The 13819-nt window shown below is 40.3% G+C and overlaps 1 protein-coding gene across 1 annotated transcript in view; it reads left to right on the top strand.

Moving 5' to 3' along the window:
- Nucleotides 1-11671: 11671 nt before the first annotated feature.
- LOC114667237 (IgGFc-binding protein-like) overlaps nt 11672-13819 on the top strand; it is a 46300-nt gene continuing 44152 nt past the window's right edge. The window contains exons 1-2 of the mRNA XM_051920780.1: nt 11672-11789; nt 12437-12490. Of these exons, the coding sequence (XP_051776740.1) occupies nt 12439-12490 (52 nt within the window). The 5' untranslated portion in view covers nt 11672-11789; nt 12437-12438. The remainder of the gene's footprint in view (nt 11790-12436; nt 12491-13819) is intronic.

Genomic DNA, 13819 nt, shown 5'->3' with positions numbered 1-13819 from the left:
TTTAATATCCACCCTGTTTTAATAATTCATAATTCAGCCTGATTCTTGCCTAGGTATAGGTTTCCAATGCACCCACTGTTAAAAGTGGGCCTAGGCAGGAACAATAAATGCCTCTTCCAGAGCCTCCATTCCTTCTGTAGTGGGAAAATACTAGAGGCTTAAGTCATCACTCCATGTGGAATTCCATCCTGGCCCTTTGCATTTTTTTTTTTTTTTTTTTTTTTTTTTTTAAGATGAATTCCATGTGCCTTTTAGTCTTCAGCCTGACAGGATGCTCTGAATAACAAGATTCTTTAATCTGCTAGGTTCATTTCCAGAACACATTTGGATTTTTTTTTTCCCCCCCACCTAACCACTTTAGAAGTTATACTCCAGAAACACACTGAATTATGAAATGCCACAACTAGTTAACATTAAAAGTTCATAGGTATAAAGACTACTGATATGTAAACGGTTAATACTGAACAAAGTGCAATGTTATGAAATCCAAACTCTCTGCTAGTTCAAATCAAGTCAGGCTGGCCTCGGTTAACAGGCAGGCAGTTTAAATTTTTGTTCCCCCATTTCCTTTGTTCACAATGGAGGAATCATTGACCTAGTATTTTCAACACCCGCTTATTGTAATTCTAGGTAGATTGTGACAACTAAAGTTAAAAAATAAGTTGGATTTCACACCATTGAAAATGGAAGTGCGCAAGTATAAAGACTTAGTTTTAAATGGATTGATGGGTTTCTCTCTCCTCTTTTTTTTGAACCTAATAAAATAACTATGAACCCTTTCTTAAACCAGTTTGCATCTGAACTACTCCACTCTTAATGCAGCTTCACAAGTGGTGGTGTAACTAAAATTTGACAGGCTTTACTCCAAAACAAATTCACTCTCGGTTGGAAAAAAAAATCAATTCAAAAATCAGATACTTCAAAAAAAAAAAAAAAGTGTTTCATAAAAGGTCAATAGTTCCCATTCTCCATGAAGTCTGATAACGCTATTAACCTTTTTCATTCTGATGTCTGGTAGGTAAGAATGTAAATAAAGCCTTTCAGTTATTGTGCCCCAGGTAGGGCTTGATTTTTAATATTGGATATTATGGAAATGTTCTTGCACTAATGGTCTATTTGTAAACGGCTGAGCATTTCCTTAGCATCGGAGATAGTTGCCACTGTTCTGAATGCCTCAAACATGGACTAGTAATTCTAAAATACTTAAACAGGGGCTTAATTGTGATGTCAATGGAATGGTAATTTTCCTTTTCTATATTCATACACATTATAAACATACTGTAATATTCATGAAGTACAAAGTTTAGAGATGCCTGCTCAATTCTCTCATCTCATTTAAGTATATTAACAGTATTTTGGTGATTTACACTAATGAGCCAAAACACTATAAGCACTTACAGATGTGAAGGGTGACTATTGCATCAGTGTATGTAAAGGTCATGGGATATTGGCTGGTAAGCTGATATTACATGGTAATTGTAGAAGATGTGGAAAAGTGTAAAGAACTGAGGAACTAAGTGTCCTTGTAATGGCTACAAGAAGCTCCGCATTTCCAAAATGGCTAGGCTTGTGCTGTGCTCCCATTTGGCCAGGGTGAGTAGTAACTGGTGGTGGGCTGAGGAGGGAGAACCCATAAGCTGCCATTCGGGCAGTGGGTTGCAAAGACTCAATATGAGGTCAACAGAGACTACTGTGGAACAGATTACTCCTGTAACTGTCATTAACATAAATATAAATTGTAATCTGTCAATACACTGTTTAAAATATTATTGCTTATGAGACTGCATGGCCACAGGCTGATCAGTGACACCAGCTAAGCCCTGTCCACAGTTGAAAGTGCCTACAATGGGTATTCAAGCTTTGGAGCAGGACTTTAGATCAATGGGACAAGGTTGCCTGGTTTGATTTATCCTTTTTAGTTGCATGATTTTACCTGGGGCAGAGATGGCACCAGAAATCACTGTGGGTAGATGACAAGACAATGGAAAGTGTTTGATGTTTTGGGTAATATCCTGTTATAAAACCCTTGTTCTGCACAATCATGTTGTCATTAATTTCACATTTACCATCCTTCCTAAACATTGTTTTAGACCAGGTACTGTGAACTCCTTCATGGCAACAGTATTGCCCAATGGAAGTGGCATCTTTCAGCAGAATAAGGAACCCTGCCACAGAGCATATTGTTTGGGAATGGTTTGAAGAACAGGAGGTCAAGGGTGGTGTTTCTCACTTACTCTGCGGCCCAGTTCACAAACCAGTGTGAACATCATATGCAATACTTTAAGACAGTACTGTATATCATCCATTATCTATGAAGTCAGTGTAGCTCCAAGATTTTTTTGTTCCCCTTTTCTGCTTCATGGAATTTGCTTTTTAAAAACATCTTGTTGGTATTTCGGAATCCTAATCAAAAAGCTCTACAAATTTGCCCACTGATTACAGTATATGCCCTCACATAAATGATATTCTTGAGGATTGTCCTCTGTCCTTTTGCTTTTTTTCCCTGGACGCCTCCGATACATTTATGCATATGTTTTGGGACGGTCCTGTGTTCATCCACTCATTTATATTTATCATTGCATAGAAGTTACTTAGAGACACCCGCTTGTAAAATTGCCTTAGCCTCTCAATGTAAATTGCCCAACTTTTTTTTTTTTTTTTTTTTTTTTTCCTTCATTTGGAAGTAGTCTTCTTTAAATTTAATCCTTTTTGGAATTTTCAGTTACAAGGATTTATGACTCTTATATTGATTAATGAACTGAGACAATAGCTGGTCCGATCACATGCCTCTGGTTCTGGCTGCAGTCCTAATCATTATCTTTTCTTAATGGGGCAGGTGTACTGTTTACTTGCTTGCTGGTCTGTTTGCTTGGTTTTTCTTTGCTGTTTTCTTCACTTTGAATGTGGCAGAGTGGAGTTGGGTTCTGCTAGAGGATAGTGAGGTGGGTGCTGAACATCGGGTTTCATTTTAACCCTTGTCAAAATGGTTTACATTTTCCCTTAACGTTTTGGCTTTTGCATTTCATTAAAAATATGATAAAACTTCAGGGTGTTTTTGTACTCCAAAATCTCAATCTTAATCTAATCGAGCAGCAGTACTCTATAAGAACAATATCAACTCGTGAATCTTATTTCTTTCTTATTATGAAGTAATTTGAGAAAGCAGACTTGCAATACGCTGTAGTCGCTGTGGTGTGTTGGTTAGAACACAGGAACTAATCCAACCATTTCAGGAACACTGCTTTAATGTTGAAATGCCAAAAATTCACACGAAGTAGAACAACTGTACAGGTAGGTGAATAGGTGTATGTGTGGTATTTGGTCAACAACACACAAACTTAAACTTTCTCTAGTGGCTCCATTAGTTCTGGCTTTCACGAGGTACATCTCACAAATGCACATGCTCCCTGCACACTTCACGGTTTCCACGTGACCATGCTTCAGCGCCTTAAAGGCACACAAACCTTTTTTACAGCCGCCCCCAAATTTGGTATACCAAATTTGACCTCTTACATCATTCCGAAGGTTTGTCACTGGAAAGCTCGTCAGGTATTTTTGGAAGTTCTATAAGTTGGGTTACAGGTCTAGTGTACACTCTTCCGTTAATCCTTACTTCAGCTGTTTGAACTCGTCCGTCAGCTCCTGGTATGACGTGCAGCACTCTACCTACAGGCCATGAAGGTCTGAGTAACTGTGGATCAAGAAGCATTACTACCTTTTCAGCTGCTAGATTAGCTGCCTCTTTCTGCCACTTCTGAAGTGTCTGAAGATTTGGTAGGTAATACTTCAGAAAGCATGACCAGAAATGATCTGCCAGCACCTGGCTGTGTCTCCATCTAGTCAAGAGATCTGATTCAGAATAGACATCCTGAGGAAGAGATGAGTCAGGCTGTCCCATAAGTAGATAGTTGGGGGTCACTGGGTCAAGATCAGCTAAATTGGAAGAAACATACCCCAAAGGTTTTGCATTTAAGATCCCTTCTACTTCCACTAGAATTGTCCTCAGCACCTCTTCAGTAACTGTTTGGGACCCCAGGGTTATGTTAAGTGCAGTCTTTATCAAACGAATCTCCGGCTCCCAAGCACCACCAAAATGTGGTGCACCTGGTGGATTGAACTGGAACCTAATTTTTTGTTTGGCCAGAAGCAACTTAAGATCACTTGTTAAACTTGCAAAGGCCTCACACATCTCTCAATTACTTCCACGGAAATTTGTACCTTGATCACAAAGCAATTCATAGGGTTTTCCTCGTCGTGGAATAAAGCGTTGAAGGGTCATTAAGAAAGAGTCTGCATCCATGCTATTAAATATGTCCAAATAGACTCACCTGGTTGTAAGACATTTGAATACCACTCCCCATCTCTTTTCATTACGACGGCCAACCTTCACAATAAAAGGCTCAAAGCAATCCACTCCATTACTATAGAATGCTGGCTTAAATAAACGGAGCCGGGCTAGTGGCAGATCAGCCATCTTAGGCATTTGAGGTTTAGCTTGCCATCTTTGACACTCTCTGCAAACATGCTGTTGTTTCCTAATTGCCTCTCTTCCTCTCAGGATCCAGTATGTGAGCCTAATTTCAGCAAATAAACGTTCTGGTCAAACCTTTGAATCAGCAATTTTGTCACAGGGTGAGTAGGATCCAATATAATAGGATGCATTGCATCACATTCCAACTGCTCAGCTCGCCGCAGCCTACCACCAACTCTGACAATTTCACTGGAATGGTCAAATTCTGGAGATAAGGCTATCAGTCTGCTACTAGAAGAAACAAGTTTACCTTCTTGTAGTTATGTAGTACTAGGGTGCTGTACCGTGTTAGCCATTATGAATGTAGAGAAAAGCCAAGCAAAATGACACCTTTTATTGGCTAACTAGAAAGATTACAATATGCAAGCTTTCGAGGCAACTCAGGCCCCTTCTTCAGGCAAGATAATCTTGCCTGAAGAAGGGGCCTGAGTTGCCTCGAAAGCTTGCATATTGTAATCTTTCTAGTTAGCCAATAAAAGGTGTCATTTTGCTTGGCTTTTCTCTTCTTGTAGTTGATAGTTTTCCTGATGAATTCAATCTATTTGAGCCCTTTGTACAAGTAGCAATTCAGCCTTTTGACAATCAGAGGCACAAGGTTGATGATCTTGTAGTCCTTCAACTAATCTCACAGTGGCTTCTAACAACTCACCATAGGTGCGAAACTGACTAGTATCTGGAATACCTGGTACTGAAAGTAGGGGGACTGTACAGGGTCTAGGAGGCTTTAATTCGGCTATATCTTCAGAAATTGGGGCAAAATATTTCAGGCCAATCCCTTTGGTGCGGTAGGAGAAAGGGTGGTCCAAATCGCCAAGTGTGAGAATTTTGCTTGATTAATTTAATCAAACTCTTTGAGAATTGTGAAGACCTAGATTAGGACACACCTACACTATATTTTGTTATAAATATTTCAAAAGATCACAATCAAGTTAAGGAACTCCTGTGTATTTGTGTTGACCCACAGTACATTTTTACAATCTAAAAGTTGAAAATGAGATGGTGAACTAAGCATTTTAGACAGGTGGGCTGAAATTCAAGAAACTTCAGCACAATCATGTTCAATATTTTTCTGTTTATATGTATGTTTATTTAAGGTTAAAAATTCTGCTAAAAGGTACTAGCATACACCACCAGCAATTAAATATTTCTAACATAGTTTTGAAATCTGATTTAAAAAGCATGTCTTAAATCACTGGTACTACACACTTCACATGTACAATGTAAAATAAAAGTAGAAACAAGACTTCACAGCCTCATACCCAAATAATTTGGAGAATTGTCAGTCTTTGAAGAAGCCTAGAGACTCAACATCTAAATTTGTGGAGGACAGAAGTCCATTTGAGTCATCTGATAATCCTCACAGCCAGCCCCCTCACACCTCCCAATCCACATTCTATACGGGGTATAGTAGAACTTCACCACATTGTCACTAGTCATCTTTAAATAACCTTCAAATGCCAAATTCCTGATACAAAATTAACAGCAATCTGGCTTTTAGATAGATAGATAGATAGATAGATACTTTATTAATCCCAATGGGAAATTCACATTCTTCAGCAGCAGCATACTGATACAATAAATAATATTAAAGAATGATAATAATGCAGGTGAAAAACAGATAATAACTATGTATAATGTTAAATGGGGCGGCACGGTGACGCAGTGGGTAGCGCTGCTGCCTCGCAGTTGGGAGATCTGGGGACCTGGGTTCGATTCCCGGGCCCTCCCTGCGTGGAGTTTGCATGTTCTCCCCGTGTCTGCGTGGGTTTCCTCCGGGCGCTCCGGTTTCCTCCCACAGTCCAAAGACATGCAGGTTAGGTGGATTGGCGATTCTAAATTGGCCCTAGTGTGTGCTTGGTGTGTGGGTGTGTTTGTGTGTGTCCTGTGGTGGGTTGGCACCCTGCCCAGGATTGTTTCCTGCCTTGTGCCCTGTGTTGGCTGGGATTGGCTCCAGCAGACCCCCGTGACCCTGTGTTCGGATTCAGCGGGTTGGAAAATGGATGGATGGATGGATAATGTTAAATGTTAACGTTTACCCCAAGGGGTGGAATTAAAGAGTCGCATAGTTTGGGGGAGGAACGATCTCCTCAATCTGTCAGTGGAGCAGGACAGTGACAACAGTCTGTCGCTGAAGCTGCTCTTCTGTCTGGAGATGATACTATTAAGTGGAAGCAATGGATTCTCCATAATTGATAGGAGCCTGCTGAGCACCCTTCGCTCTGCCACAGATGTTAAACTGTCCAGCTCCATGCCAACAATAGAGCCTGCCTTCCTCACCAGTTTGTGCAGGCATGAGGCGTCTTTCCTCTTAATGCTGCCTCCCCAGCACACCACTGCGTAGAAGAGGGCGCTCGCCACAACTGTCTGATAGAACATCTACAGCATCTTATTGCAGATGTTGAAGGACGCCAGCCTTCTAAGGAAGTATAACCGGCTTTGTCCTTTCTTGCACAGCGCATCAGTATTGGCAGTCCAGTCTAATTTATCATCCAGCTGCACTCCCAGATATTTATAGGTCTGCACCATCTGTACACAGTCACCTTTGATGATCACTGGGTCTATGAGGGGTCTGGGCCTCCTAAAATCCACCACCAACTCCTTGGTTTTTCTGGTGTTCAGGTGTAGGTGGTTTGAGTCGCACCATTTAACAAAGTCCTTGATGAGGTTCCTATACTCCTCCTCCAGCCCATTCCTGATGCAGCCCATGATAGCAGTGTCATCAGTGAACTTTTGCACATGGCAGTACTCCGAGTTGTATTGGAAGTCCGATGTATATAGGCTGAACAGGACCGGAGAAAGTACAGTCCCCTGTGGCACTCCTGTGTTGCTGACCACAATGTCAGACGTGCAGTTCCCAAGACGCACATACTGAGGTCTGTCTTTAAGATAGTCCACGATCCATGCCACTAGGTATGAATCTAATCCCATCTCTGTCAACTTGTCCCTAAGGAGCAGAGGTTGGATTGTGTTGAAGGTGCTAGAGAAGTCTAGAAACATAATTCTTACAGCACCACTGCCTCTGTCCAAGTGAGAGAGGGATCGGTGTAGCATATAGATGATGGCATCCTCCGCTCCCACCTTCTCCTGATATGCAAACTGTAGAGGGTCAAGGGCATGTTGAACCTGTGGCCTAAGGTGGTGAAGCAGCAGCCTCTCCATGGTCTTCATCACATGTGATGTCAGAGCAACAGGCCGAAAGTCATTCAGCTCACTAAGACGTGATACCTTTGGGACTGGGGTGATACAAGATGTTTTCCAAAGCCTCGGGACTCTCCCCTGTTCCAGGCTCAGGTTAAAGATGCACTGTAGAGGACCCCCCAGCTCCGATGCACAGACCTTCAGCAGTCGTGGCGATACTCCATCTGGACCCGCTGCTTTGCTGGCAATCAGCAGAAGGATGTGTGGAGGGTGCAATAGTCCGAGGTGAGAGTGAGAGTGGGTTAGGGTGGTCAAACCTGTTAAAGAAGTTGTTCATTTGGTTTGCTGTCTTCCCGTCTCTCTCGATGGTGGTACCCCGCTTCGAGCTGCAGCCGGTGATGATCTTCATCCCATCCCACACTTCCTTCATGCTGTTATTCTGCAACTTCTGCTCCAGCTTTCTCCTTGACTGCTCCTTCGCCGCCCTGAGCTGGACTCGGAGTTCCTTCTGCACACGCTTGAGCTCATGCTGATCACCGTCTTTAAAAGCCCTTTTCTTCTGGTTCAAAAGGCCCTTGATGTCACTTGTAATCTTGTAAACTTGTAAACATTATGTACCCTACACAACCCACCCTGTGTACATAAGCTACAGCACATCACTCACACTTTTATGTACCAGAACAAAAAATTAGAAATATTGTAGACCAACTGATGAGAGACTCTGGACCCCTGTGACTATGGCCCGATCTACCTATTAGAATGACTGGCTTACAAAGGGTTCTTAGCATATGTCAGAGAAAAATTGCTATTAGCGGGGAAAAAAGTCCATATGTTCACTGACTGTGCAAGTCACTACACCACATCCAAAACACATTCCTTCCCAATGTTGCCGCTCATGATTCTAAACTTCTTCAATTAGAACTGCATAAAAAAACTTTCAAAAGAAGCACAGGAGTACCGATTGGTCACACTCCAAGCAGTTATGTCATAGGTTACTTTTGAGATTGTGTGCAGCGAAAAGACAAAATTAGAAAAGAGTGCCAAAAGACAATGTTTTGCTAAAACGTTATTGGCCATTAAAAAAAAAAATTAAAAAAAAAGATTTCAACAAAATGATATATTGCAGCTCAGAATGATCTCACGGTTAACTAGGAGACAGCAGGCATCTCTGCTTCCTGAGTGTATATGAGTGCACCGGCCTAGTGGGGGCATCTTGATGGAGCTGGTGAGGTAGGTCCTTTTGAGCTTCAACACTCTGTTATTGAATGTTGCTTTTAAATATGACACAAAATCCTTTTAAAATTACCTTATTATTTCATTACAATGCAGATACGGTATTCCATAGGTGTAAATCAAACTGTATTACAATTATGAAAAGATACCATCTAAAAGCTTTTCTAATAATACCTCTTCCCCTGCTTAGCACGTTACAAATAATCAGAATAAATACCCACAATACCAAACTCTCATAATCCTCCACCCTTTACTATTCTCCTCTTTCTGTTTCATTAGTAGAAATCACTAGTTTAATGTTAGTCGTCCACTTTTAAGGCAGACACGTGGTCACTAGAATGATTCAATGCAGTAGACCAGGGGTAGGCAACGTCGGTCCTGGAGTGCCACAGTATGTGCAGGTTTTTGTTCCAACCCAGTTCCTTAACGAGAACTCAATTATTGCTGATGAAGCACATATTGCTTAAGTGACATTTTAATGCTTCATTTTAGTGGTCTCGCTTGTTAAGGTTCTCCAACCTTAATTGCTTATTTCAATCTTAAACTGCTGCATTGTGTTTTAATTGCTCCTTATTAGCAATAAGATGTAAAAGACAAAGCAGCCAGCAGTTCTCCAGCTAGCTTTTTTCCAATTACATCTGTGTGTGTTCATCATGCACGGTTTGATTTAATAAAACACTTAATAGAAAAATGTGACAGACTGAAAATGATCTGTTTTAGGCTTCAAATCATTTGGATGATATCCTTGGAAAGGAAAAAAATCTACGATATAAAAGCCTTACATTGCACAGACTAACAAGCCATAAAATTAAATAAGGTCTGAGATTGGCAATGATTGGTTTCTAATTAAGCAATTGGGTTGAATGAAAACCTGTAGCCACTGCGGCTCACCAGGACCGACATTGCCTACCCCTGTTTTACATCTTATTGCTAATAAGGAGCAATTAAAACACTGAATGCAGCAGTTTAAGATTGAAATAAGCAATTAAGGTTGGAGAACCTTAACAAGCGAGACCACTAAAATGAAGCATTAAAATGTCACTTAAGCAATATGTGCTTCATCAGCAATAATTGAGTTCTCGTTAAGGAACTGGGTTGGAACAAAAACCTGCACATACTGTGGCACTCCAGGACCGACGTTGCCTACCCCTGCAGTAGACCAGTGTTTCCCAACCTCGGTCCTGGGGCCACACTGTGGCTACAGGTTTTTTTTCCAACCAGCTTCTGTTTTTAATTGGACTCCTGGGCTAATTAAGTGATGTGTTATTTCCCAATTTCTGTGTTTTGGGACTAATATAGAAATTAGAACACTAAGTTTGGTAAAAACAAAATATACAGTATATATATTAAAATGTACTAAGCAGTTATATGGGAATAGTGTATTTTTTTTTCTTTTTAACAATATTTTCATCTTGATTTTCATTCTACTTTTCTAGGTGTTCTAATTGTTTAATTAATCCGTTATTTACTAATTAGCTGGTCTGATGCTAAAGTAGTTGCAGCCTTTGATTATTCCGTGTTGTTTGCCTGCATGTCTGCTCTTTTCATTTTTAATTGTCATTAATAAAATACAACAAAGGGGAAAAACTGCACTGAAAAAGGGCAAAATATAACTAAGTCAACAGAGTTAAGCATTTAAATCTATAGCAACAGCAGAAATATTTCTAAATGTCTTCTAAATATAAAAACCCTGCTGCTGTGCTTTTCTGAATGTAGAAGAAAAGAAACAACTACCAGCTAATTAAATGAGATCAGTGCTATCAGGTTTTGTCGTTGATTAGGAATCTGGTTGGAAAAAAAAACCTGCAGCCACAGTGGGCCCCCAGGACCGAGTTTGGGAAACACTGCAGTAGACCACGGGTGTCGAACTGCGGGCCTGGAGGGCCACAGTGGCTGCAGGTTTTCATTTTAACCCTTTTTCTAATCAGTGAGCAGTTTTCACTGCTAATTAACTTGTTTTCCCTTCATTTTAATAGTCCTGTTTTCAAGGATTCAGTGCTCTGAATTGATTCTCTTCTTCATTAAATAGCAGCTAAACAGAAATGAGATGTGAAACGAGTCAACAGATGACCAGCTAAACTGGGGCTTCAAACTCCAACCAAGCTTTTAATTAGAAGCCAATTCTTGCTGTTAATTAAACCAATTTTTCAATTTCATGGCCTGTTGTTGCTTTCATTCTGACTCAGCAGACATTTCTAAAACTGTTGATTTTCTGTTTTTTCTAAGAACACTGTTGAGATGTTTTGGTGACCTCGGAGATCAGCTTTACTGAGACCCTCATCTTTCTTTATGTTCAGATAATGTGGTTAGCTGGTGATGTGGCAGCTTGTTTTACGTCTCATTGTTTGGCTCCTTATTAAGGAAAAAGAAAGAACTAAGGGGTCTATCCATCCATCCATCCATCCATTTTCTAACCCGCTGAATCTGAACATAGGGTCACGGGGGTCAATCCCAGCCAACACAGGGCACAAGGCAGGAACCAATCCCGAGCAGGGTGCCAACCCACCGCAGGACACACACAAACACACCCACACACCAAGCATGCACTACGGCCAATTTAGAATCGCCAAACTAAGGGGTCTAAGTCAAGTTAATTAAAACAAAAGCAAAAGAAGTTAATTAGCAGCAAAAACTGATCACTAATAAAGAAGATGCTTAGAATGAAAACCTGCAGCCATTGTGGCCCTCCAGCACTGGAGTTCGATACCCCTGCAATAGACCCTAGTTAACAAATTGATTTAAACCGTCAATTGCGCTAATTCAGATTGTCTGACTAACTAAGTCGATGTGTTAATTTGACTTTCCGGGTGTGCTCCGTTATCTCAGTAAGGAATTAAACGGTCAGAACGAGCTCATGTGCGGCGTACGTGTCTGTCCTAACTAAACGGTAAACCGCAACTCCTTTCAAAATCTACCATTTACGGGGTTTGCTTTTTCTGATTGCTGCCTGTTTGGCGGCATTAATTTCTTGTTCTCTCCGTTAACATTCTGTTTTGCTCATCTCGATACGGGTTCTCTCTAATGTTTACTAACTTTCGAGAGCACTTTATTATTCCTTCTTTTTCAGACGTAATACATTAATGACTGCTTGGTGCGATTGTGTACTGACCAATAAAGAGTAATGCTTCGGTATAAAATGAATTGTTATTAAGGGTAGACGCAAATAACTCACTAACGATTTATAGATCTGAAAAAAAAATCGTAAAGGATCAACGGTCAGAAAATCGAGAGTTTCTTTGGAGATAAAAAGTTGTAACCAGTTCAGTTAGTTATCCGAAGATGCTAATGGAGTCAAAGGAATTTGTAGAGTTGAGGATTTGCTCGGCTTGATCGAGAAATGAAGAGAACGAATGTTTGAGCCCAGTCTGGTGAGGGCAACACGACTGCCGTTAAATGGCTCTACGAGTCCTTAGAGCAGTAACTAGCCTACTTGTCTCGTCAGTGAATGACAGCGGGGCAGTGGTACTATTAAAATCGATCTGTTTTGTGTTTCGTCATATTAAGCTGATTCGTTTCCATTTTTTTTATTCTCAGAAATGGGGCTCCAGGCAGCTTTAGCGCTGCTTGTCTTAAACACGTGGTTTTGTGGTAAGTATGCTTTAATTTCATATGCTTTATTGACATCAAACAGTAAAAGTAATTCAAAGTGTACTTAACATGTAGTATGCTGCTTGTATTCAGGGTGAGGTGAAAATTAGCTTTCCGAGACTTCGCCGCAGATGCGCCGATTCATTTGAACTATTCTACACTTCAATGTCTTAATTTTTTGAAATTAAGTGATTGCACAGTTTTTTTTGTAACGTTTTTCCACCTAAATAAGTACATTCTGCTTTAAAAAAATGTCATTTTGTAACCGCATAATCCAAGCCAGGGTCGTTGTGGGCTTGAGCCTCACCCAGCCAGCACGTGGTGATCGCAGGCGCGCACTCTCGCCTAACAATTCCAAACGGCATGTCTTTGGAGAATGGAAGGAAACCCTCCCAGACTCGGGGAGAACATGCAAACGCCACATAGGGAGGAACCGAGGACCTGGGATGAGAACTGCGGCCTTCTGCCCCACTGTGCCGCCCACTTAATACAACATAGGTTTAAAGTCTTTTATTTTAACATGATGAAGTTAGTCGACTCGCACACTGATGACTTCAATTGCATACCCAGAAAAAAACATTTTTAAAATAATGGAGTGGAAACGCTGTTACTCGCTTATGATCCATCAACACAAACCATAAAGAATAAACACTAGTTTGTTTGTTTTGGTTCATTACAGTTTATGTGAAATTTCACATTAGGTAATGTGTTGCATTTAAAGTAAAGAAAAAGATGCTTTTATGACAGGGTAGGGTATTCTCTCTCCCTCGCACCCTGAGCCCCAAGAACTTTATACAGCCACAGAAAGAGTCAACTGCAATTTGAAAGAAAATACATTTATATATAATATAATATTAAAATAAACTAGCTTTCTTTACAATTAAGTTGTAAAGCACAGTGCAATTAAAGGGGTAGGGCTTTAAGCAAAATGTCATATTATGCATAAAAATTATTATGGTCCTGTACATAAAAATTTAATTACAAAGCTAAGTCTACTTCAACTCTGTACCAGGAAAATCAGAATATTTTTAGTAAGATTAATATAAAATAGGTGAATAATTAAGTCTCCAAGGCTGGTTACACTTTTAAAAGAAAATAATTCAAAGGGTTTGTTTCAACCTTTATTACCTGTGTTAATGTAACATCTGATAGAGTATTGTCAATGTAACGATAAGTGATGGAATACCAACAAACGCCTTTATTTGCGGTTCAATAACCTTAAATTGGATGTATAAATATCCCTCAAAGGTTTAGTGTCCTGACTGCTACATCTAAAAGCAACCTGCGTTTAAAGTCTGTGTGTTTGTTTATGCATATTTGCACAACTGA

Source organism: Erpetoichthys calabaricus, chromosome 17 (genome assembly GCF_900747795.2).
Source record: "Erpetoichthys calabaricus chromosome 17, fErpCal1.3, whole genome shotgun sequence".
In the NCBI taxonomy this organism is placed as follows: domain Eukaryota; kingdom Metazoa; phylum Chordata; class Cladistia; order Polypteriformes; family Polypteridae; genus Erpetoichthys; species Erpetoichthys calabaricus.
The sequence above is the reverse complement of the archived record's forward strand: the minus strand, read 5'-3'. Positions and strand labels throughout refer to the sequence as shown.